The sequence below is a fragment of the Chiloscyllium plagiosum genome, unplaced genomic scaffold, assembly GCF_037043375.1.
Source record: "Chiloscyllium plagiosum isolate Xiang-an unplaced genomic scaffold, Cpla_swu_hap1 HiC_scaffold_47, whole genome shotgun sequence".
Taxonomy (NCBI): domain Eukaryota; kingdom Metazoa; phylum Chordata; class Chondrichthyes; order Orectolobiformes; family Hemiscylliidae; genus Chiloscyllium; species Chiloscyllium plagiosum.
In genome coordinates this window covers 13,217,695-13,243,826 of record NW_028270185.1, presented here as the reverse complement: position 1 = coordinate 13,243,826, position 26,132 = coordinate 13,217,695, and the positions used below count along the sequence as shown (strand labels likewise).

The 26,132-nt window shown below is 42.4% G+C and overlaps 2 protein-coding genes across 3 annotated transcripts in view; one reads left to right on the top strand and one right to left on the bottom strand.

The window, feature by feature from the left end:
- exosc5 (exosome component 5) overlaps nt 1-21,173 on the top strand; it is a 23,774-nt gene extending 2,601 nt beyond the window's left edge. Inside the window, exons 2-6 of one of the 2 annotated variants that reach the window (XM_043680940.2) lie at nt 166-279; nt 5,295-5,416; nt 11,085-11,225; nt 12,197-12,286; nt 20,741-21,173. In XM_043680940.2, the coding sequence (XP_043536875.1) occupies nt 166-279; nt 5,295-5,416; nt 11,085-11,225; nt 12,197-12,286; nt 20,741-20,839 (566 nt within the window). In that variant the 3' untranslated portion in view covers nt 20,840-21,173. The remainder of the gene's footprint in view (nt 1-165; nt 280-5,294; nt 5,417-11,084; nt 11,226-12,196; nt 12,287-20,740) is intronic. The other variant, XM_043680941.2, reaches the window with a different exon arrangement.
- tmem91 (transmembrane protein 91) overlaps nt 21,168-26,132 on the bottom strand; it is an 18,098-nt gene continuing 13,133 nt past the window's right edge. Inside the window, exon 4 of the mRNA XM_087983984.1 lies at nt 21,168-24,590. Within this exon, the coding sequence (XP_087840110.1) occupies nt 24,432-24,590 (159 nt within the window). The 3' untranslated portion in view covers nt 21,168-24,431. The remainder of the gene's footprint in view (nt 24,591-26,132) is intronic.

The window sequence follows — 26,132 nt, the reverse complement described above, 5'->3', positions numbered from 1 at the left end:
TAAAAAGTGGAACTAACTTTTTTTAAAGAATTAAATATTCTGCAATTTTCACATTGGTGAAGGAGCAACTCTGTAAAGTCTTGTTGTCCGTGTGTTGCAATGTTCCCACTAAGCAATGTCAACTTATGTTTACAACCTCTTGGGTGTTTTCTTTGTAAATCCTAGGGGACACGACCGTCCTGGCTGCAGTGTATGGGCCGGCAGAGGTGAAAGTCAGCAAAGAAATCTTCGACAAGGCCACGCTAGATGTCCTCCTGAAGCCAAAAGTTGGATTGCCGAGTAAGTGATGAATTTCAGAGACCTTTTTAGGAGAGAGAGTTTAAGTGAGGTTCCTGGGTGAAAACTCTATGAAGTTGCATAAGCGATGAGTGTGTTGAAATATGGGTAGTAACAGGGATTTTGTGTGATAGTTCTGGGGATGAATAAGGATGCTGAGATATCTAAAGAATGTAGGGAGCATATATAAGGTTAAGAATGTAAGAAAAAGGAGCTTTGCATTCTCTTGAGCTTGTTCCACCATGTAATAAGATGATAGATGATGCTTGATCTTAGATCTGTTTTCCTACTAGATCTCCATATCCATTGATTCTTTTAGGATCTGTATCAATTTGATCTTAGACATGCACTCAATGATGAGCACCCACCAACCTCGAGGGCACAGAAAATCAAAGACTGTCAACTCTGAGTTAAGAGACCTCAATACAGTTTGAAATTATAGTGTCCTTGCCTTCTACCTTCACAGTCTAATATCCTTTTTCCACCAACATTTTTTGAAGAGTTGTGAACTCAATAAATATTATAGTAATGACTCTCTGATTGAGGTGCTAATTGAGGCTAGACAATGACCAGAACATCCTTTGAATCCTCAGAGCTGTACCACTAAGTCTCTTTACATCCACCCGAATAGATGGGTTCATGATTTAATGTATCAGCTGGAAGAGGCCCCCTCTGGTGCAGTTGTTCCTCAGTACTGCAGAGGAGTGTCTGCCTTGGTTTTTAATGTGGAGTGGGACTTCAGTCAGGAACCTTGTGGCTCAGAAGTCAGAGTGCTACCAACTCAGCTAAAGCTGACGCTAATCCTAAGAGTATGGCTCATAGCTGTAGATAGTACTGGCACTGTTGTAGAATTTTATAATATTCTGTGAGAGCAATACTTTGAAACACCAGAGAGAGTAGAGCTCCATAAGATGTGAGGATTAAACGAATTGATGTGGTGTTGTATTGTTGCAAGATGAGAGGTTGGAAGTTATTACATGGGTACTTGTGTTTGTAGCTGGTTTGCGACAGATAATTTTCACCTAATTGGAATCTATTTCCACAAGAAGTCTAAGACGTGCTGATTTTTTTTGTTTCGTATTCCAAACACATTAGCGCTCTCTTGGACCATTTCTGAATTGGGAATAGCTCTGTGATGATAAGATTACTGTATTTTAAGTCGACTCCTGCAGTTCATTTGCTGGAGGTCATTGAGTATCCACAAATACTAGCAGTAGAGGGCGTCCTAAACATTAGGTTTACTGGCAGCGCTGGTCAGAGTGGAATGTGTGGTACATCCTGGATTTTAAGTGTTTTTTTTGGTGCACAGCAAGAAGTTCCACTTATGAACAGAGTTCCATATAATTGTATGGTTCGGGGTAGCGGGGGCCACTGAATAATTAGATGAGCTGACCAAAATAACAAAATTCGAAGTAAAAATTGTGTTGGAAAGGTTTTGTAAGGAAACAACAACGGAACAGGAATTAGGGAGTTTGTTCGAGAGAGTGGAACTGAGACTGCTGAATGGCTGGAAGAGATGCACACATGAGATCTGAAGTCAGAGGACTTATGGAAGAGAACTGACATGGAAATGGGGAAAGATCCCACAGAGCTATGTTTAAATATCAAGAATTTTTTCAAAACATGTGTTGTGTATCAAGGGGAAAAAGTGGAAGCCCCGTGACCAAGAACTTGTTGGTTTGGTGTGTGGAATAGGCAGTGGATACAGTGCAGGATGTAAAGAACCAGTGGAACTTATTAAAGTTACAGGTCACAAAACATGGAACCTGGGAGTCCAGGGGTGGGTTAACAGCAACAAAAGCATACTCATCAGAGGATTTCTTACTACTAACTAGTGCAATGAAGTTGTTAGTCTGCTGACAAAAAATTTGATTACAATTCGTGCATGAGTGCTTAATATGATAAGCATCATTCCAGTGACTGATTTCGTCTTCCATTCATACTGAGTGATATATGAATAACACAACACAGTTTCCCAGACTCTGACCACTTTATAGAATATTCTCTGATGTCAGAGAGAACAGCACACATACTGCAGGGACCTGCTCCCGGCCTTCCGACCCTCCATGTAGTTGTATTGCTTCTGAGCCGATGTCAAACCAAGGTTAAATGTGATATGGCTCTATTCTTCCATAATATCACTGTTTATGTAATACATGTTTTGCATGTTTTATTGAGATGTCAGCTTTGATCCTTTTCAGCCATTTCCTTGAGCTAAAGCTTCTTTTGTAAGAGCTTAGGTCAAATGTAGGGATAGCGTAGGGAACTTGTGCGTGGAGTCTGAGCAGATAGGGGATGACCTAAATGAGTTGTTTGCTTCGGTTTTCACCAAGGAAAGGGAACTTGTTGTAAATGAAAACTTAGAAGAGCTGGGAAACAGTCTTGACCAGATCAAAATTGATGAAGTTGATGTGCTAGAAATTTTGGAGAACATTATGATTGATAAGTCCCCAGGGCCAGACCAGATTTATCCTAGGCTGCTCTGGGAAGTGAGAAAGGAGGATGCTAAGCCACTGGCGAGGATATTTGCCGCCTCACTCTCCACAGGAGTCGTACCGGAGGATTGGAAGGAGGCGAATGTTGTTCCTCTTTTCAAGAAGGAGAATAGGGAAATCCCTAGCAATTACAGACCAGGTCAGTCTTACGTCTGTGGTCAGCAAAGTTTTGGAAAGAATTCTGAAGGACAGGATTTATGACTATTTGGCAAAGCATAGTGTGATTAAAGGCAGTCAGCATGGCTTTGTGAGGGGCAGGTCATGTCTCACAAATCTTATTAAGTTCTTTGAGGAGCTCGACGACAGTCGAGCAGTAGATGTGGTGTATATGGATTTCAGCAAGGCATTTGATAGGGTTCCCCATGGTAGGCTCATTCATAAAGTCAGGAAGTATGGGATACAGGGAGATTTGGCTATCTGGATTCCGAATTGGCTGGCTGACAGCAGGCAGAGAGTGGTTGTAGATGGAAAGTATTCTGCCTGAGGTCAGTGTTGAGTACTGTCCTGCAGGGCTCTGTTCTTGGGCCTCTGCTCTTTGTAGTTTTTATAAATTACTTGGAAGAGGAAGTTGAGGGGTGGGTTAGTAAATTTGCAAATCACACAAAGGTTGGAGGTGTCGTCGATAGTATAGTGGGCTACTGCAGGGCGACATAGATAGGATGCAGAGCTGGGCTGAGAAATGGCAGATGGAGTTCAACCTGGATAAATGCGAAGTGGTGCATTTTGGAAGGTCGAACTCGAATGCTGAATATTGGATTAAAGACAGGATTCTTGGCAGTGTGGAGGAACAGAAGGATCTGGGTGTGCAAGTACATAGATCCCTCAAAGTTGCCACCCAAACAGATAGGATTGTTCAGAAAGCATATGGTGTTTTGGCTTTCATTAACAGGGGGATCAAGTTTAAGAGCCGCAAGGTTTTGTTGCAGCTCTACAAGTTCCTGGTGTCCCTGGTGAGACCACACTTGGAATATTGTGTCCAGTTCTGGTCGCTCTACTGTAGGAAAGATACAGAGGCTTTGGAGAGGGTGCAAAAAAGGTTTACCAGGATGCTGCCTGGACTGGAGGGCTTGCCTTATGAAGAAAGGTTGAATAAGCTCGAACTTTCCTCTCTGGATAGAAGGAGGAAGAGAGGAGACCTGATCAAGGTGTACGAAATAATGAGAGGAATAGATAGAGTCAATAGCCAGAGACTTTTCCCCAGGGCAGGATTGACTGGTATGAGAAATCATAGTTTGAAGGTATTAGGAGGAAGGTGTAAAGGAGACGTCAGAGGTAGGTTCTTTATGCAGAGAGTTGTGAATGCAAGGAATGCGTTGCCAGCTGTGGTGGTGGAAGCAGAGTCATTAGGGACATTTAAGTGACTGCTGGACATGCACATGGATAGCAGTGAGTTGAGGGGTGCGTAGATTAAGTTACTATATTTTACATTAGGATTAAACCTCGGCACAACATCGTGGGCCAAAGGGCCTGTTCTGTGCTGTACTTTTCTATGTTCTATGTTTGCCTTACTCCCTATACCTGCTGTTTGTGTAGAGAGAGAAAATTAAATTTAGTCTACCAGAGGCTGGTGTGCAATACAAAGTGATGCCTACAGGGTTCAGGTTGAGGTTACCATCTCCTCCTTGACCTCTTCCCTCTCTCAACTGTAATGCTATCAGAATTGTGTCTCCGTAATGAGAGAGCTGCCGTATGGTCTGGTAAGACTATGGTGCCTTCATCTAGTCAAACACTCAATATGCTGACACAAAGGAATATCTTTTTAAATCATCTTCAGTATTTAAATGTGAAGGGTGTTAGCAGCACTCGGCTGATGGGATAAGGTACTAGTGCTGGCAGTGTTGTAGAAATGCAACTGAGATACTTCAATACCAGTTTGGATATTGGGCCTCTCAACCCAATCACTCGAGGTAGCACATTCAGCTCAATGAGCAGTCAGGGTACCTGGTGGAACTGGATGCAGAATGTTTGGTGAATGGAGCCAAGTAAGAGCTTAGTAGAATAAATGTTACACAGAAGGAGGCCATTTAATCTTTCAGGTCCATGCTGGCTCTGTGCGAACTTGCACTTCACTGTCTCTATCCTGGAAAGTTTATTTTCTGCAGATATTTATCCAAAACCCTTTGAATTGAATTTGCCTCCACCATGCCATTGCATTCCAGATTTTAAACATAAAAATACTTCAAAATGTTAATTGGTGAAGGTTCTAACTTAGCAAAAACTTATTGTGGGCCCCAGAGAGTGCATCAGTGTTTTTCTGTGATAGGGAAGGAGTCCCTCTGTTTTTAAAAGATGGGGCTACTGTATTGTATTACCATTGGGTCATAGTTGATGGCCCAAAATGAATCAACATTGGTTCTCTGGCAACAAGCTGCACCTTAAAGATGTTCTGAAAGAAATTTGTGTTTGCTATCCTGTTGTCGCCTTTTAGACTATGGGCTGCAATAAATTTGAGTTTACTGATCGTTTCATATGTCTTTTGCAAACTCCCCACTCACTCGGGCCTTTTTCTCTGTTTTTGCGAAGGTGTCTCTGAGAAGAGCAAGGAGCAGATGATTCGAAACACGTGCGAAGCCACCATCCTGACTGCTCTCCACCCGCGCTCTTCTATCACAGTCGTGCTGCAAGTCATCCATGACTCTGGATCTGTATCCTGACAGCGGTGATGGTTCAGCCAGTCTCCAACTGCGAAATGTCTGTCGTCACATTTAAACAGTATCTGTCCTCAGAGTAACCCAAAGTGCTTTCTGGTCAATGAAATACATTTTGAAATGTTATAACTTATGTCGGATGCCTCGCAGCCAGGTTACATCCTGCAAGATCCCGTGTACAGAAACATCCTACAATCATCACCTTTTGGCAATGTTGGTTTAGGGATGATTTTATTTTTCTATTCACTGATGGGATATGGGTGACACTTGCAATCTCTAATTGCCCGGAGGGCTGGTAAGCATCAGCTACATTGCTGTGGGTCTGAAGTCATATATAGGCCAGACCAGGTGAGGGTGGCAGTTTACTTCCTAAAGGACATTAGTGAAGCAGAGGGATTTTTCCAATCGACAATGGTTTCATGATCTTCATTAGACTCTTAATTCCATGTTTTTTATAAATTTGAATTGAAACTTTACTATCTGCCATGGTTGGATCCAAAACTGGGTCCCCAGAACATTACCTGCTTTTCTGAATTAATAGTCCAGCAATAATACCACTATGACAAAAGCCATCCCATTTAATATTTGCCACTAGACTGGGGAATACCTAATGGTACAGTAAACCCTTAAACTGTGGCTCAGTGCATGAGAGTCATCTATCTGAGTCGTAAAATAGTGAGCTTCAGGTCCACTGTAGTGACTTGAGCACGATAAACCTAGCAGACACTGACTAATCTTTCAATCAATGTTTAAAACAAAGTCCTTGTCTGCCTCCCCAGGTGAAAATAAAGCATCCAATTGCTGCTATTTCAAAGCAGATTGGGGGAGTTTTCCTCCACCACCACCACCATGTAAGCCCATGTTCTTATCAATAATTTCCCTTCAACATGTAACTTAGAAAAAGCAAATGATTATCCAATTAGTACAGTTCTGCCGATTTGTTTGTGCATTTGCAAGATGTCAGCTCCCTCCTCCAGGAGCTGGAAGGGCTCTGTCAGTGTGGCGAGATTGCTTCTCTTGACGCTTTCATCAACTGATCATGTTTTGTTTATGGTGGAAAATATAGACTTTATTTTAGTCCCAATCAGTGAAAGAGGCCAGGAATTATGATTCACCTGCTGTTCCACTTTGATAGCTAGTGACTCATTGAAGAAGGAGGTGTAAGTGCTTTTTATTCCTGATACCATTCTCAGCTTTAAATAATCTCATTTATTTTGAAACAGTTCATAACAAATGTTTCAGTATTATGTTTTTTTAAGAAGCTGAAGAAAACAAATTATTTCAAAGAGCTTGGATCCTACTTACTAAATCACTCCTGCTCCAAGCACCCATGGCAGCTTGGGCGATGCAAACACTGTGGAAGCAACAGCAACTTGGATTTTTATAGTGCCTTCAATGTTAGAAGGCACTTGACAAGTGCTGTCATTGACATCCGTGAATCCCCCATTATCAACATCCGAGGTTAACTATTTACCAGAAACTGAATGGGGCCAGCCATAAGCATACTGTACCTACAAGAGCGCATAGAATCCAGGAATTCTCTGGTGCGTAACTTGCCTCCTGTCTCTCCAAAGTTTGAGCGCTGTCAAAAAGGCACAAGTTAGGAGTGTAACAGACTACACAGTACTTGCATAGTTGAGTAGGACACAACTAAGACTTGAGAAGCTCCATACCAATGAGGACACAGCTTTCCACTTCATTAGCACCCTATACATCATCTTAAATATTCACTTCTTTCACCATTGACACATTGGTACACAGCAATGTGGACCATCTAAAAGATAAGTTGCAGCTACTCACCAAAGTTCCTTTGACAGCACTTTCCAAACCTGTGACCTCTACCATTTAGTAGAACAAGGGTAGCAAATACAAAGGAACCTGCAAGTTCCCATCCAAGCTATTCACTGTCCTGACTTGGAAAGATATCATTGCTCCTCTGCTATCACTGGATCACATTCCCAGAACACACTCCCCAGCAGTGTGAGTGTTCCTGTATCTCGCACACTGCAGCCTTTCAAGAGAGCAGCTCACCACCACCTTCAACAAGGCAGTTAGAGATGGGCAATCAAAGCAGTGGTCCAGCTGGTGATATCCACATCCCATGAAAGAATTTTTCACAAATTAGGCATCAGGACATAAGTGAAGAGGTGTAAGAACGCAATTAGAGCCTTTAGAGCCTAGACAATTAAACTTCTAGTGGGCAAAGGAAATCGGGGATACACAATAGGCCTGGAAGAAGAGGTGAGCAAAAATGTGTGCTGGGAGGGGCAGGGTTTTGAACACCAAAGTGAGACTTTTAATTCTAGTGACAGCCAGGTGATGGGTAAACCATTTTGGATGGAGTTAATGCAGTATGAAAGGTGAAGGACTCAAACTCATTACTAAACAGCGCTTTGCCTCTGCCAATATTTGATGCCAGTTAAGTATATAAGCACCCTGTTGCTCACTGTGTGCCTTGGCAATGGTGGTTGGGAGAACCTACAAGCTCCAGAGCCTGATTGCAATGTACAGTTAAGTCAAGAGTGTGGTGCTGGAAAAGCACAGCAAGTCAGGCAGCATCCAAGGAGCAGGAAAATTGACGTTTTGGGCAAAAGTTCAAAACAGGCTGTCGGAAGGGCTTTTGCCTGATACGTCGATTTTCCTGCTCCTCAGATGCAGCCTGACCTGCTGTGCTTTTCCAGCACCGCACTCTTGACTCTAACCTCCGGCTTATGTACTTTTGCCTATGTACAGTTAAGTGCCAATTGCAGGTCAGGAGATGTAACCATAAGCTGCGGTGTGGGCCTCTTGGAAGGGTTTGAATCAAGGTCGGTTGAAGATAGTTTTCACACTTAGGCAGTCAACAAGATTAACATAGCTAGATCGCTGTTTGAGAAGCTTGAAATGTGGTCATTGCGTCCTCAAGCAGTGTTACAGGCCATCAACTAGAGCCATTAGTTCCTGTTAATAACATCTTAATTAAATTTTAAGACACAGAGATGAAAGGCATCAGGTGCTTCACACGTGTGAAGTGAGACTGCTGGGAGAGTGGGTAGATGTTGGGTAAGAAGCAGGTGTAATGCATTCTTCACCAACTACTTGGATTGGATGAACCATTGTTAGCAACAGGTAATCTGCTGTGGCTGCGTGAGAAGCACTCCTGTCACTGAGTCAGGAGGTAAGTTTTGAGTTCAAATCCCACTTCAGGATGTGAGCTCAAAAATCAAGGCCAATACCCTGGCACAATACAGATTGAGTGCTGCATTGTTGGAGTTGGCACCTTTTTGGATAGGGCTTTCAGGTGAGGGCTACCAGGTGGATGTGAAATGGCACTGTTTTGGGGGTATGCTGGGAATTGTCCCTGGTTCCCTGTTTGATATTTATCCTTCAATCAGCTTTATAGGATTGGTTATCTGGTCATTATCATTTCACTGTTTGTGGGAAGTTGTGCACAAATTGGGCGTTATGTGCCTTAAATATAGGTAATTATAGGTCAAAGTATGCAATTGCTTGCAAAACACTTTGTAATGGTCCAGCGGTCAAACCTTAATGCACAGAATCGACAAGATTACCTGTTGCATTGCCTGTCAGTGATGCTGTGACATAGTTGCTCAGGGAATCTGTGACTTGTATTGTTTCTTTGCATCAAAATTTTCAGGTTGAAGCAAACAAAATATCTGAACAAAAACCTTACATTTGTATAGCACTTCTCATAACTTCAGGCCAATGTAGTACGTAGAGTCTTTTATGACAGAGAGGACCTTGGTCTGGCATCCCATCTGAATGCCAGCACCTCTGTCAGAGCTGTGCTCTCTCAATACTGCACTGGAGTTTCACCCTGGGCTCTTGTCTCGTGACTATAGATTGAGACTTGAACCCACAATGTTATAATGTAGATGAGCATGCTGCCCACTGAAACATGGCTGGTGCTTTGGCACAGCTTTAATTTTGCAGCTTGCCACGTTTGATGTGTGAGAAAGGTGTTAAACATCCACTGTGGCCCAGTTTTGGTGGTGTAAGGTGGAAAGGATGCCCATAGTGAAAATGGAAATTGATCTCAACAAGGATGTTGCCAAGGTTGGAGGGTTTGAGCTATCAATAGAAGCTGAGTTGGCTGTGGTTATCCTGGAGCGTCAGAGGCTGAGGATTGACCTTATAAAGGATTATAAAATCATGAGGGGCATGAATAGAGTGGATAGCCAAGGTCTTTTCCACAGGGTGGGGGTGAGTTCAATAGTAAAGGATGTACGTTTAAGGTGAGAAGGGAAAGATATAAAGGAGACCTGAAGGGCAACTTTTTCATGCAGAGGGTGGTGTATGTCTGGAGTGAGCTGCCAATAGGTGGTGGAGACAGTTACTACTATAACATTTAAAAGGCATCTGGATGGGTACATATGTAGGAAAGGTTTAAAGGGATAGGGCCAAATGCTGGCAAAACTAGGCATTTAGATACAGAACTGGCTTGAAGGTAGAAGACCGAGGATAGTAGTGGAGGGTTGTTTTCAGACTGGAGGCCTGTGACCACTGGAGTGCCACAAGGATTGGTGCTGGGTCCACTACTTTTCATCATTTATATTAATGATTTGGATGTGAGCATAAGAGGTACAGTTAGTAAGTTTTCAGATGACACCAAAATTGGAGGTGTATTGAAAGAACGTTACCTCAGATTACAATGGGCTGAGGAGTGGCAGATGGAGTTTAATTTAGATAAATGCAAGGTGCTGCATTTTGGGAAAGTAAATCTTAGCAGGACTTATACACTTAATAGTAAAGTCCTAGGAAATGTTGCTGAACAAAGACCTTGGAGTGCAGGTTCATAGCTCCTTGAAAGTGGAGTCGCAGATAGATAGGATAGTGAAGAAGGTGTTTGGTATTTATTGGTCAGAGTATTGAGTACAGGAGTTGGGAGGTCATGTTGTGGATGTACAGGACATTGGTTAGGCCACTTTTGGAACATTGTGTGCAATTCTGGTCTCCTTCCTATCAGAAGGATGTTGTGAAACTTGAAAGGGTTCAGAAAAGATTTACAAGCATGTTGCCAGGGTTTGAGGATTTGAGCTATAGGGAAAGGTTGAATAGGCTGGGGCTGTTTTACCTGAAGTGTCGGAGACTAACGGGTGGCCTTATAGCGGTTTACAAAATCGTGAGGGGCATGGATAGGATAAATAGGCAAAGTCTTTTCCCTGGGGTTGGGGAGTCCAGAACGAGAGGGCATAGGTTTACAGTGAGAGGGGAGAGATATAAAAGAGACCTATGGGGCAACATCTTCACGCAGAGGGTGGTGCCTGTATAGAATGAGTTGCCAGAGGAAGTGGTGGAGGCTAGTACGATTGCAACATTTAAAAGTCACCTGAATATAGGAAGGCTTTGGAGGGATATGGGCAGGGTGGGAATAGATTGGGTTGGGATATCAGGTCAGCATGGACGAGGTGGACCGATGGGTCTGTTTCCGTGCTGTACATTTCTGACTCTATGACTCTAAATGGGATTAGATTAATTTAAGATATCTGGTTTGCATGGGCAAGTTGGATCGAAGGGACTGTTGCCGTGCTGTATATTTCTATGACTGTATGTTCTTGAATGCTTTAAATATCTTTTATCCCCTACCCTGACTGTTTGCTAGTCTGTGTTGCATGAACTTTTATTTCGAAGCTTCCATGAGGACATCCTTAACTGACTGGAATAGCTGTTGGCTTGCTGCCTGAATGCAGCCTGCATGGCACTAATGGATGCTGGGCTGCCGATGAAAAGTGTTTTCTGCGGGGTCACGTGTGTGATTGACTCCAATGGAGATATCCTTTTAGATCCAACATCAAAGATGGAGAAGGTTAGTGGTGTGAAACACCAGGGCAGTAAAATCTCAGCAGGCAATGAGCCTGATTAAAAATATCTCCTCTGAAGCATTGGAAAATGATGCCTCCACATTGTGTTTAGGAATTTGCATTTATATCACCTCCTCGGGGCATCTCAAAGTGCTTTTAGAGTGAATGATTTCCTTTTGTAATGTAGCAAACACAATTTGCACACAGTCTGTAACTGGATGAGAGGCCAGGCTGTCTGTTTCTCGAGATTTGGACTCAAGGAGAAATACTGGGCTGAATGGCCCTTTCAGTTCATGCCCCAGGTCCTCTGTGGAACTTGGTTTTCATCTGAAATATGCTACCTCCTGACAATGCACACTCCTTCAGTACCACATTTAAGTGTCAGTTAACTTACTAGCTTAAGTCTATGTGCTCAATCATATCCCCCCCCCCCCAAAAAACTTCCCAATTTTGTTTTGTTTTTGCATGATATGTTCATGACAATGTGTGATGTTTTGAATTTTTTTGAACACTTGAGCACATCCATATTTTATGACCAGTGTCTGCACTGTACTTTTCATTGCTGTGTGGCTGTATAAGTGTGCAGCTTAGAAGTAATGTTATGTACCACCAGTTTTCCTTTGTGTGGCTTATTTGTTGCAGTGCATTGTCCCTTAAATATTGCTGCATGGTTGCCCATGTGTACCTTAAAGGGAGCTTTGGTTGTGCTTGGCCTAACTTACTGTGTTGCACAGTGAGTTCTGTGCAGTTGTGCACCCACTCAGCTTACAGGAAGCACTGGTGGAATCCAAAGCCATATCCTCTGATCTGGGCAACATTGCTGCCAACTGAACCAAGCTGACGTGTGAAAGGTTACATGTGAGGAGTCAGTTGTGGCTGGTTTGACGAGCATTATTGAAAGCTGTTAATCCTATATGAAACTGCTGCTAGCTTCACTGTGCTGAAAACTCCCTGTCTAATTGCATGTTGGTTTCAGGAGGCTGCTGCTGTTCTGACATTTTCCATCGACAGTGTTGAGAAGCAATTGCTGATGTCGTCCACAAAAGGGTTATACTCTGTTGAAGAGGTAAGCTTTAGGGAAAGTTATCGCAGCCTTTGTTTCTTTCCACAAGGTTCTGTCAAATCCTGATGCCAGCTACACATTCCTATCACAGCTGAATGACATGATACAAGAGGGTTATGGCTCCATGTAATGAAAGGGCAGAGCTATATATATTTCATGTTCAGTGACCTGCATGGATTTTGTGTTAGTTTATCTATTGCATTTCAGGCTGTACCTCACACGCATCAACTTCAGTGATATAGATTACAGCTCACAAGTTTTGGCAATTACAGCAAATCAGATAACAAGAAGTTAAGAGGAATTGACAGGTTTCAGCAGTGTCCTCCAGGTCTGAGATCCGGTGATAAGTAGGTTACCATCTCATGCTTTCCAAAAGTGCATCCAGCCATGACTAGGAGGGCAGCTTCATAACACTCAAGAAGTTGGACACCATTGAGGACACAACAGCTGACTTGTTAAGACCCAGTCCACCACCTTTAACTGTGACTCTCTCCACCACCCGCACACCTCAGTTTCACTGTGTACACTATACAGGATGCAATGTAACAACTCACCGAGGCATCTTTAACAGCACCAAATCCATAACCACCTGAATCTGGAAGGACAGGCACATGGAAACACCACAGCCTTCAAATAATATATCAACTCGGTTTGGACTTCTATTACCATTCTTTAATTATTACAGAGCCCAAATTCTGAAATTTTCTGCTTAACAAGTTTGAGTGTCTTTAGGTGCTTACTCTCTGTTAATATCTCTATATTAAAAAGAACTTCCACATGTGGATCCTTTGATCCATTATATGAAGACTTACATAGATTGTGCAGCACAGGAATAAACCATTAGCCAAGCATGTCCATTTTGTTACCTTTTGCTTTATTCAAACCTCATCCCATCCTACCTCATCTAACGATATCAATTTCTGTTATTCCCCAGTGAAGAGAGATTGGGAATGAGACTTGGAGCACGGGTGGTTTGGGTTAACTGTTTCCAATATTGCGTGCTTATTATATGTCTTTTGACTATTTGCCCTTGGGTGCATGCAAGAACCACAGATTAAAGGGTAGACCAGATGAAACACCACTCTGTTCCAGAGAATGCTCCACGAGCAGCCACTGGAGAAATATAATTTTGAGAGCTAGGCCAAATCTCCATGTTTTCCCCCTTTTCTTCACAACTGTGTCTTTCAGTTTTACAATTCCAATGAGCACTTTCCCCTGCTTCTCCCATGCTAATTCTTAATGTCTCCACCTTGGAAGTGTCACAGCCAATCATGGCAACAATGTAGCTGTGCTCCACTCTGCATTCAAGGACACGTGTGGTCACCCACCAGTGAGATGTTCTGGGTAGCGATCGAGAGCAGAGCCTTGTCTGAGTTTATTTTGAAGGGGGTGGGTTATTGAGTTGTTGTAGCCCAGGAAATGTAGACCAATGTAAGCAATCTTGTTACCGCAGTGACCGAGGTTGACAGTTGAGCATGTAGCACAGGATTGAAGTCAGTGGGAAAGGGGTCAAACCTGGTCCTCTCACCCATCCTTCTTCAGTGGCTCAGAGCCAGATTGTCACTGAATTTCATCAGTTGTCGCATAGTGAAATAGCTGCAAGATGAAAGGCATATGTCATTTAGAAAGTACAGGAAGCTAGGAGAAGTTGGAGGGGTGGTTCTGTTAATTAATGATGACATGAACACAATAGAGAGGCATGACCCAGATTCAGGAAATGAGGATGTATAAGTGATTTAGGTTGAGATGTGAGAAAAGACAAAGGCAAGAAGTGTCTTGCGGGACACAGACCTCCTAATAGTAACCACACAACCAAAGCATAAAAGAAGAAACCATGGGAGCTTATTAGAAAGGTATCGCATGTGGATTTAATCGACATAAAGACTGAAAAATCAGATGGGCCAAAGTAGCCTGGGTAAATCAAGAATGTTTTTGAGATAGCTCTTGGTATGTCATACTCTGGAGTCAACCAGAGAGCAGGCTACACTAGATCTGGTATTAAGAAGTGCAGTCGAATTAATTAGGACTTCTATAGTGAAATGACCTCCAAGGTAGCAATGAATATAATTAGATTTTCCTTTCATTTTGAAGGAGACAAGTGGATCCAAGTCTGGTGTTTTAAAGTTGACTAAAGGCCAATTATGAGGCCAGTAGTGCGGAGGGAACTAAAATGAACTGGCAACTAGGGGTTAAGGGATAGAGATGCAATGGCAGATATTTTGGAATACATAGAATAGTTACATTTCAACAAGAAAGAAAAATTCTATCGGAGGTTTCACATTCTGTGGTTAACTAAAAGTGTTACAGCTTATATCAGATTTAAAGAGAATGTGTATAATGGTGCAGGTGTGGGTTGGAGGTCAGAGATTGGACAGAAAATACAACAGCAAAGAGTGATCAAGAGATTAAAAGAAGGGTTAAATTAGAGTAGGAGAGAAAGCTAACTAAAATTTGAAACCAGTTTCTATAAAGATTTATAAGAGTTTAACAAAGCGAGCATTGGTCCTACAGAAAATAAGGTGATAGCAGATTTTCCACTTTTGGTAGCAAGAAAAGATGGTAAGCATATTTTTTGAAATAGTGTGTGGTGAATAGAAAATTAGCTAATGAACAGGAAACAGTGAGTAGGAATAAGGAATTCTTTTTCAGGTTGGCCACCTGTAACCGGTGGGATTACACAGGGATCAGTGCTGGGGTTACAACCATTTACAATAAGTATTAGTGACTTGGAGGAAAGAAATGAATGTACTTTAATCACATTTGTACATGACATAAAAATAGATGGAAAGGCAAGCTGTAAGATGGATACAAGCAGTCTACAGAGATATTGATTGAAAAGTAAGTAGGCAGAAAGTTGGCAAACAGTATAATGTAGGAAAACATGAAGTTCATTTTGGAAGGGAGAACAAACAAACTATTATTTAAACAGCGAAAATCTGCAGAAAGCTGCAGCACAAAGGGACTTGGAGAACTTGTGCATGAATAACAGAAAGCTAGTTTACTGGTGCAGCAGGTAATCAGGAATGTTGGCCCTTATTTCAACAGGTTTGGATTATAAGAGTAGTGAAGTTTTACTGCAACTGTACAGGTGCTGATGAGAACATATCTGGAATAATGTGAGCAGCTTTGGTTCCCTTATTTAGAGAACTGTGTTATTTCATTGGAAACAGTTCAGAGAAGGTTCACTATGATGATCCCATGTAGGATTGCCTTATGAGCAAAGGCTAAGTAGGTTGGGTCTCTATTCACTGGCGTTTAGAAGAATGAGAGATGGTCTCATTGAAACATATTGGATTTTTAAAGGACTTGACAGGGTAAATGCTGAGAGATGTTTCCTTCATGGGACAGTCTGGTGGCATAGTCTCCATAAATGGGCACCAATTTAAGACAGAGATAAGGAGGAATTTCTTCTCTTCAAGGATTGAGTGTCTTTGGAATTGCTTTCCACAGAGAACTGTGACAGCAGGTACCTTGTGTATATTTAATAGATTCCTCACAAATAGGGGAATCGAGCGTTATGGGAAAACGCAGGAAAGTGGACATGAGGGATGTCAGATCAGTCTGAAATATTATGAGATTAGAGTTCTGAGAAAGCAGAGGAATCTGGGTGTCTAGTGCATGAATTGCAAAAGGTTCCTATGCAGGTACAGCAAGTAATTTGAGAAGTGAATATAAATGTTATAGTTTATTGCAAGTGGAATTGAATACAAAAGTAGGGTGGTTGTATAGTACTTCTGGAGTAGTGTGTACAGTATTAGTCTTTCCTAAACATGGATGTAAATTTAAAGTTTAGAAAAGGTTTACTCAACTAAAATCTGGATTGGGCGAGTTGTCTTGTGATGTTTGGGGAGTCTTGACAGAGTGGATGTCAAAAGAGTGCTTTGTCTTGTGGAAGAACCGAGAACGAGGGCTCATTATTTTAAAAATAACAGGTCACACATTTAAGACGTGAAGATTTTAATTTTCTCTGAGGGTCGCAAGTATTTGGAACTGTCTTCCTTGAGGTGGTGGAAGTAGAGTCATTGAATGTTTTTAAGGCAGAGGTGGATAGATTCGTTGTAAGCAAAACATGAAAGATGATTGAGGATAGACAGGAATGTGAAGAAATCAGTACAGCCATGGTTTTATTGAGTTAAAAATCACTCATAACTAGGTTATAGTCCAACAGGTTTATTTGGAAGCACTAGATTTCAGAGTGCTGCTCTTTCATCAGTAGCTGTGGAGCAGGATCATCAGACACAGAATTTATAGCAAAAGATCACTGTCATGCATTCAACTGATACAATATATTGAACAAACCTAAATTGCTGTTAAGTCGTTCATCTTTTAGAATGGGTTGCAGATTTTGGTTCATTAATATGTAAATCTCAGAACTTCTTTCAAATCACATTCCCGAGATAATTTAGTTCTAGGTCTTATGATCCTGCTCCACAGCTATCTGATGAAGGAGCAGTGCTCCAGAAGCTATTACTCCCAATTAAACTTGTTGGATTATAACTTGGTGTTGTGTGATTTTTAAATTTGTTCACCCAGTCCAGCACCTCCACATCATGGTTGTATTGGAAATTGTGCAGGCTCCATTGCTTCCAAATCACATGTTCTTACGTATGATTAGATTCCCTACAGTGTGAAAACAGGCCCTTGGGCCCAACCAGTCCACACTAACCTTCCGAAGAGTAACCCACCCAGACCCGTTTCCCTCTGACTAATGAACCTGACACTATGGACAATTTACCTGACCTGCACATCTTTGGACTGTGGGAGGAAACCCACGCATCCACAGGGAGAATGTGCAAACTCCACACAGACAGTCACCCGAGGCTGGAATCGAACCTGGGACCCTGGTGCTGTGAGGCAGCAGTGCTAACCACTGAGCCACCATGCTGCCCCAGTAAGTAGCTTGTCAGACAGAGAAGGCCATGTGAAGACAGTGCTGGTTGCAGTGTGCCGTTGTGAGGTAGGCAGGGCACTGACAATGCAGATTATACTGTGCACACCCTGTTTGAAGGGTTAAAACAGAATTTGAAAAGCTAAGTAAGCACTTGTGTTGGATACTGAAGTCTATTGTCAGCCTATCCCACTCTGGCCACTAGCTAGTGATGAAAATCTGTTAATTAGATTGTACAACGGGTGCCTTGCTGTAATTGGCACTTCAATGCAAATTAGTTCTGTTAGAGAACTGGGCTTTGATTATTTCTTTTCATCTACAGTCTTTCCACTATCCTCTTGTTGAATATAAATTGCCCAATTAAAAATTAAGAGATATAACATCAAATTGAACACTTGTCCTGTTGTTGAGGTACTATACCATTCTGGTTAGTGATGTCTCATTTATAAGTTGGCACCTCCCGCAATGCAGCATTCCATCAGGAGATATTATACTGCAGTCCCTGAACTACAATTAGAACCCAATCTGACTCCAAAGTGAGCGTGATACCTACTTAGCCCCAACTGAAACTTAAATTAGCTGGGGCTGTTTGTAATGACCTTGTTTCCTCGTGTAGCTGATGCTCACCAACGGAGTACAGGCCAGGGATGGTACCTAGCATCTTGCTAGGTCAGTGTGACTCAACACTGCCTTCACCCATAGGATAATAATGTTGCTCATTGTCCAAATAGTCTCTTGGTTTTGGTGTTTCCGTTCAGAAAAGATTTACAAGGATGTTGCCAGGGTTGGAGGATTTGAGTTATAAGGAGAGGCTGAACAGGCTGGGGCTGTTTTCCATGGAGCGTCGGAGGCTGAGGGGTGACCTTCTAGAGGTTTACAAAATTATGAGGGGCATGGATAGGGTAAATAGACAAAGTCTTTTCCCTGGGGTCGGGGAGCCCTGAACTAGAGGGCATAGGTTTAGGGTGAGAGGGGAAAGATATAAAAGAGACTTTTATATCTTTTTCACGCAGAGGGTGGTACGTGTATAGAATGAGCTGCCAGAGGAAGTAGTGGAGGCTGGAACATTTGCAACATTTAAGAGGCATTTGGATGGATATATGAATAGGAAGGGTTTGGAGGGATATGGGCTGGGTGCTGGGACTAGGTGGGACTAGATTGGGTTGGGATATCTGGTCGCCATGGACAGGTTGGACCAAAGGGTCTGTTTCCATGCTGTACATCTCTATGACTCATTGTAATGAAAGCCTCTCTGCATCCAGAATCTGTCAGTTCTAATTACCCCTTAATAATCTGCAAGTATGTAGTTTGAATTGCAAACTGATTACTTATAAAGTACTGTGGGGTAGAATTCTATGCACCTCCTGTTTGATGTTGGGCAGAGTGAGGCAGTCTGTCGCCTGCTGTGAACAGGCTGTGTGGCATGTGGTTTCATCAACAGATGTGGTTTCATCAACAGGTTCATTGCTGTCTGACCTCTGTGAACTTTCTCATTCTTTAGCCACTTTCTCAGAAAAGACATAGTCTGAGGTGTGACTCGAAATGGCTGGAAACTTGCATGCTTGGTGAACTACACTCTCAGTGCACAGCTGGAAGTGTGCATCCTCCTGTTGAATGTGCAAAAGGATGTTACCAAAACTCTGAAGTTGTAACTGTCTGGGAATATTGAACTGATTACTTCTCTATTTTCTTTTTTTTAACAAAGAAATGACAAAGGGTGACTTTTAATAGAAATCTTGATAATTCTGATTGGTTCGATAAAATGGATGTAAATAAGCTGTTTCCAATTCTCAAGAATCCACAATGTAGGGGACATAGTTATAAAATAGTCACTACTAATTTTGATAAAGAGATGTGGAGAAATGTATTTCCTTAGAGAATGGTCAGAATGTGCAAATTGAAGGAACATGGAGTGTTTGGGGCAAATGACATAGCTGTATGTAAATGAAATCTCAATATACACAAGTGAGAAAGTAATTGAAAATTTTGTTGATGGAATTAGATGATGGAAGGACAGGAAGGGTCATAGGGAGCATTAGCTCTAGCAACAACAAATGATTGCTTATATTTGTAATGAGTTTCAAATGTAGTCAGACATCTCATGGTCTGTGCAGCAGTGTTTCCAAACAACATTCGATGCTGAGTGATGTCGAGGTGACTCAGAAGTTTGGTTAAAGAGCATCTAAATTTAAGAAAGAGCTGGCAAGATTTTGGGAAAGCAATCTTGGGGGATTGGCAGCTGATGACATAGACTTTCCATGATAATCTAAAGTCAAGAAAGTGCAAAAGATCAAAATTGGAGGTGTGCACTGATCTCAGAGTTGGAGGTGTTGGACCTGCCACACAGTGTGCTTAAATTCTTATGTTCAGCAATAGAATTGTGAGTCGACTCTTATCAACAATAATATTTGGTATTTGAACACACTTAATATTAGAACAATAAAGTATACTATAAACTAATGAAAAATACTACAAACTACATTATGCTTTAACTTTGTGCAATCGTGTACCACCACATGAGAACATGGCTGGACTCCATGTGATGATGTCGTCGTCTTCTAATGGTCTTGGAGGTGCCTTCTCTTTCAGTGGTTATTCTTGTTACCGCGCTGAGAGGGGTTTTGCGGTGATTGTTATCCTTCCGAGTCTTCGCGCCCTTTTGGGAGGATCTTGAGAATCTGCCAATGGATTGATCAGGTTCGATTACCTTCATCAATCAGACCCAAACAGGTGTTGGCTCATTGTTGGCAGGGTGACCCTTAGGTGTCCATTATGGTAGGTGCAGGGTGCACGTAGCCTCCTCCAAATAAAGGTGCTGGGCACCTCCGTGTCTAAGGAATGACTCACTGCTCCTAATTGTCCCGAGGTGACATTCTTTTGTCCCATTTAAGTCCATCTTCAGGTGTGTATTATTGCAGAGTCTGCAGCTGTCAGGTTTGTTTGCAAACCGTCTATGGGCAGCTGCAGATTGTCTGGATTCTGCAGCATGGGGATTGATACAGTCACTTTAGTCAAGGTTGGCTTCCATTTCCCAACCTACTTTAATTATTGTCCATTCTTTTGTAACTCCATGGTAAGTTTATTATTGTCCATCATAAGTTCATTATTTCGGGTGGTCTGTCCGGCCACAGTGGTAACATTCCTTCTAATATTTTTTGTTAGTAAGTCCACTCATTAAAGTATATGAACCTTCAAACCTTTTTGTACAGCCGCACATCCAGTAACTTGGAGGCACTTGGCCAGTTATAAGGAATATCAGTTTTAGAACTGGACATGGTTTCAGAGATAGGATATGTATAGGTGTTGTGATGAACAGCTTATTTCTGTGCTATAAATTCTGGATAATAGGTGTAGTTTAGTCAGTCCCCTGCCTTCCCATTCCTCTCTGTACAATTTTCTAATCATCCCAAACATGTCTGTTATACTGCTGATGTTTTATATTTGTACAGTTGCCTTTTTCAATGTTAAGATTTTACAGAGGCCTATCCTTCTGGCTGGAGTTCTGTTAGGAAGAGGAGGGAAAAGGCCATCTCCATGATATTGCTAATGCGCTTATCTCTCTTACATAGCTCCAACAGTGTGTCGCAATGTGCCAGAAAGCTGCAGAGAAAATCTTCCAATTCTACAGGGATTCAGTGAGCAGGAAATACTCGAAAATGAGTGACTAGAGATGGGAGCAGTAGAGTGCTTAAGGGCCTTCAGGAAAGCCAAGAGCCATCAAGTTCAGAATGAAGCCAATGGACAGTCTCTGATGGAGAGCAGTGAATATTCTGTTTATATCCTGGTCCTGAGCCTTCCATGATCACTGAGCCCTCGATGATCAATCCTGTGGATAGCTGTGGGTATTCTGAGCTGGTCTGAAAGAAACAGTAACTCTGAGCTGTTTCAGCATTTTGGCACATTACTTTGGCACTGTACTTTGAACACTTGCAAAGCATGTATCTGGGAGTCAGGAAGAACGAACGTTTTTTAAAAAATAAAGTTTAATGGTGAAGAATTACAGTTTTGTTTCATGCTAGTTTTACAATTTCCATTCTCTTCAGATCTGAGAAATAATGGTTACAACAAATGAAAACCCATTGCAGTCATTGGCAAATCTGGTCAAAGTGCCAGCCCTGGAATCACTGCTTTCTTGTGAGGTTTAAAGGGTGTTTGTTTGGTTGTTCCTGCCTTCTGTATCTCAGTAATAGAAATGCAGTCCTGTGCCAGTTTTCTCTTTCCACCCTGATGGTACTAACTGTCTTCAGGGGATAGGCAATTGGGATGTCCACTCTCCCTGGGGCACTGTCTCTCCTCATGGTACAGCTTGCCTTGGGTACTCGCTATCCCCCAAGGTGCAGGCTGTATGGGTGACGTCTCTCCCAAGGGTAGGGGTTCCCTTTGGCATTGTCTCACCCTGGCACCCAGCTTGCCCCCATGGCACTCTCTCTCCCTGACGCACTGAGTTGGCTGGAGCACTCACACTCACTGGGTATAGGATGCCCAGGATAAGCATTGTCTGGGGCACTCTGTCCCTTGGGATCCAAATCGTATTGCCCAGGATAACACGACTGTATGGGACAGGGAAGATGCAACAGTAGATCTTATTGAAACTGGTGAAGCTGCAAGTGGGGCAGTTTGTGCTTCTAATGTTAACTGGTCTTCAACATGAGTTGGGCCGATAAATGTTCCTCAATTCCCCTATCAATGAGTGAATGCATAAAACACGTGGCCTCTGTGGGGTTTGGGATTAGTAGAGATCATTATAATTTGGGAAACAAATGTCCTGTTCCAAGGACTGAGCAGGGTGAAGATTACTATTGACCAGTCCCAACAACTTAGTCAGGTACCTGCTGATCACAGTAGTGTCTCCAGCTGCTTTGGAAATTATTTTGAAAGAAATGCAAAGGATTGATCAACCCAAATCAGGTCTCCCACGAGATCACAGTTTACCACTGAAAAGTATGCCCTTAGCACCAGAGAGGAACTTTACTCTGAGTATCTAACCCATACTGTACCTGTCTTGATGGAACCCAATTGGATTTAAATTTTCTTGCTTCTGCCCTTGAACTACATGCGGCCAAGCTGTGTGTGATGGTAGCTGCAGCAGGATTTCCCCACGTTTGTATTTGTGAGGATGATAACTTTCATTGTCATATGATCTTTGGGTATCTTGCTATGCACAAAGTAGCTGCCGCATCTCCTGCATTGCAACAGTGAAAGTAACTTATTTGGCTGGAAAGGTTTTAGAATGCCCTATAGTCATGGAGAAAGCTATGGAAATGTGGATTCTTTCTTTAAATGTGGAGTGAAGGTGGCATTTGAAATGCTTGCCTTTATTGTTCAGACCATTGAGAATAGGAGTTGGGAGCTCTTGTCCTGTAGAGACACAATACTGGTGAGGCCAGTATTGGAATACAGTGTGCAATCCTGGTCTCCTTGCTAATTGGAAGGATGTTGTAAAACTTGAGAGGGTTCAGAAAAGATTTACAAGGATGCTGCCAGGGTTGGAGGCTTTGAGCTATAGGGAGAGACTGGGGCTGTTTTCCTGGGAGTGTCAGAGGCTGAGGGGTGACCTTTATAGAGGCTCACAAAATCATGAGGGATGTGGATAGGGTAAATAGACAAGGTCTTTCCTGGGGTGGGGCAGCCCAAAACTAGAGGGCATTAGGTTTAAGGTGAGAAGGGAAAGATTTACAAGGAACCTATGGACAAATTTTTCATGCAGAGGGTGGTGTGTGTATGCAATGAACTGCCAGAGGGCGTGGTAGAGGCTGGTACAATTACAACATTGAAAAGGCATCTGGGTGGGTATACGAATAGGAAAGGTTGAGAGGGACATGGGTCAAATGCTGGCAAACACTGTTAAATTTATTGAGGATATCAGGTCGGCATGGTCAGTGAAAACACCACAACTGTCACTCTCCACCCCAATTTGGACAAGGTAACATTAAGTACCTCCTTTGTTGCTAGGTCCAAATCCTAACACTCCATCCCAATATCGCAGGGACTTGCTTTCACAAAAGACAAAAAAGCTTTAAGAAAGAAACCATCATCATCATCACCTACTCAACAGTAACTAGGGATGAGCCATAAATATCGACCTTGCTAATGACACCCACATCTCTGGAATGAATTTTCCAAAAGAATTTGTGTAATATTATGCTGGTGAATATAGTTGATGTCACATTTCTCATTTTAAAACGCTTTCAGTGAATCTAGTGTTTATTCAAACGTAAATTGCTCCATTCTTTATTCCCTTCTCTGTCAAATACTATAATCCCACCTTGAAACCTAAAAGCTTTTCGCTCTTGCACTTATCTTAGTTGCTGCAGTCTATTCCAAGTGATTAGCAGCAGCAGAGTGTTATAATCTTCACTGCAGTTAATGTACGCATTTCTGGCACTGGGGGAGGAGAAAATAATTTGAGCCCTCGATGTGGAGCTTTAGAAAGAGTGCACTGAATCTGTGGGATAGCTTTCAATGCTCTTAGTTGCAATGGGAGTTGCACTCTATTCCAAGGAATGTTTTACTTTGGCTGCCGATATTTTGCAAGTGTTGGAATCTTTAACACAGTATTGCAGGTAGGTTCTAACTAGAGTATTGTATGGCATTAGCAAGATCTCCCTATATTTATACTCATTTGCTTTGCAATAGCCACTGTGGTAATGTAGGAAATATAGTAACCTATTTGCATACAGCAAGCTCCCATGTGACAATGACCAAATTACCGGTTTTTGACTGGTAGTTGATACATAAATATTAGTCAGTACAATTGAGGTGAACTCCTTTGCCCTTAAGAGTGCTATGATAGCTGTTACAACCATCTGAGAATGGCTATTAGTTAAATATCTCATTCAGAAGGTGACAGGTCCAACAGTGCAGCATGCTGTCAGGAATGGCATTGGGTGTGAACTTGGGCTTGAAACCACAATCAGATTTTTGTAACTCTGTTACAGACAATTATATACATACAACATGATGGGAATTCTGATCCCTGATTTAGTCTAGGTTCCCTGAAGATGAAACCTTCCATTTATTGTTGATCAAAACAATTGTTGGATCAGCGAAATGGCTGAGACACTAACAAGATGTTCCACAAAGCAGCTTGAGCTCCATTCAGACCTTGCAGCTAAGAGTTGGTTACCTTTTGAGAGATAGTAGATGGTTCTCCTGATGGGTTGTCTGGTATCACAGCCCTGTGGGAGTCAGAACCTGCCCAGCAAGTCTCTTCTCTCAGTCTCTGCTCCTGTGGAGCCTAGACCCTGCCAGGCTCTGGCACTACGAGTGCCCATTCTTTGCCAAGTATATCACCAGAGCCACCATGCCTCCGATGTAGGTGCAGACCCCAAGAGCAATAGAGCAGATGGCTGTGCACAGAGCTTTCCTGGAGGCAGAGCTGGCCTGCCGATAGTCTCCTTTGGCTGTAGCTTTGCTGGTCTGCAGAGTACGAGGTGAGAAGGAAATTGTTACATAGAAGGAACAAAAAACAGAAGTTGCCAAAGTTAATACAATGTCATGAGAAATGAGGGTAACCAAAGCTGCTTGTTCAACAACAGCCGATATTTATATAGTACCTTCAATGTTAAAACATTCCGAGGGGCCTCACAGGAGACAAAACTTAATGGTGAACCATATAAGGAAATATTAAAAAACTCAATTCTTTTTTAGGAAACATCTTAAAGGAGGAGGTTGTAAGCAGGGAGGTTGAGGGAGGGAATTAGAACATAGAACACTATACCACAGTACAGGCCTTTTGGCCCTCGATGGTGTGCCGACCTGTGGAAGGAATCTGAAACCTATCTAACTACACTATTTCACTTCCATCCATATGTTTATCCAATGACCATTTAAATACCCTTAAGGTTGGTGAGTCTACTACTGTTGCAGGCAGTGCGTTCCACACTCCTATTACTTTGAGTAATGAAACTATCTCTGACCTATATCTATCACCCTTCAATTTAAAGCTATGTCCCCTCGTGCTAGCCATCACCATCGGAGGAATAAGGTTCTCACTGCCCACCCTATCTAACCCTCTGATTATCTTATATGTCTCAATTAAATCACCTCTCAACCTTCTCTCTAACGAAAACAGCCTCAAGTCCCTCAGCCTTTCCTCATAAGACCTTCCCTCCATACCAGGCAATATCCTCGTAAATTTCTTTCCAAAGCTTCCACATTCCCTATAATACGGTGAACAGAACTGTATGTAACACTCCAAATGTGGCCGCACTAGAGTTTTGTACAGCTACAGCATGACCTTGTGGCTCCGAAACCCAATCCCTCTCCCAATGAAAAACTAACACTCGGTATGCCTTCTTAACAACTCTATCAACCTGGGTAGCAACTTTCAGGGATGGTACGTGGACACCAAGATCGCTCTGCTTTTCTACACTATCAAGAATCTTACCATTAGCCCTGTACTCTTTATTTTTGTTGCTCCTTCCAAAGTGAATCACCTCACACTTTTCTGCATTAAACTCCATTTACCACCTCTCAGCCCAGGTCTGGAGCTTATCTATGTCCCTCTGTAACCTGCAACATCCTTCAGCACGATCCACAACTCCACTGACCTTAGTATCATCCGCAGATTTACTAACCCATCCTTCTATGCACTCATCTAGGTCATTTATAAAAATGAAAAATAGCAGTGGCTCCAAAACAGATCCCTGCGGTACACCACTAGTAACGGAACTCCAGGATGAACATTTACCAACAACCACTGCCCTCTGTCTTCTTTCGGCTAGCCAATTTCTAATCCAAACCACTAAATCACCCTCAATCCCATGCCTCTGTATTTTGAGCAATAGCCTACCATGAGGAATCTTATCAAATGCCTTACTGAAATCCATAAACACCACATCAACTGCTTTATCCTCATCCAACTGTTTAGTCTTCTTCTCAAAGAACTCAATAAGGTTTGCCAGGCACGACCTACATTTCACAAAGCCGTGTTCTTATCCCTGATAAACTTATTCTTCT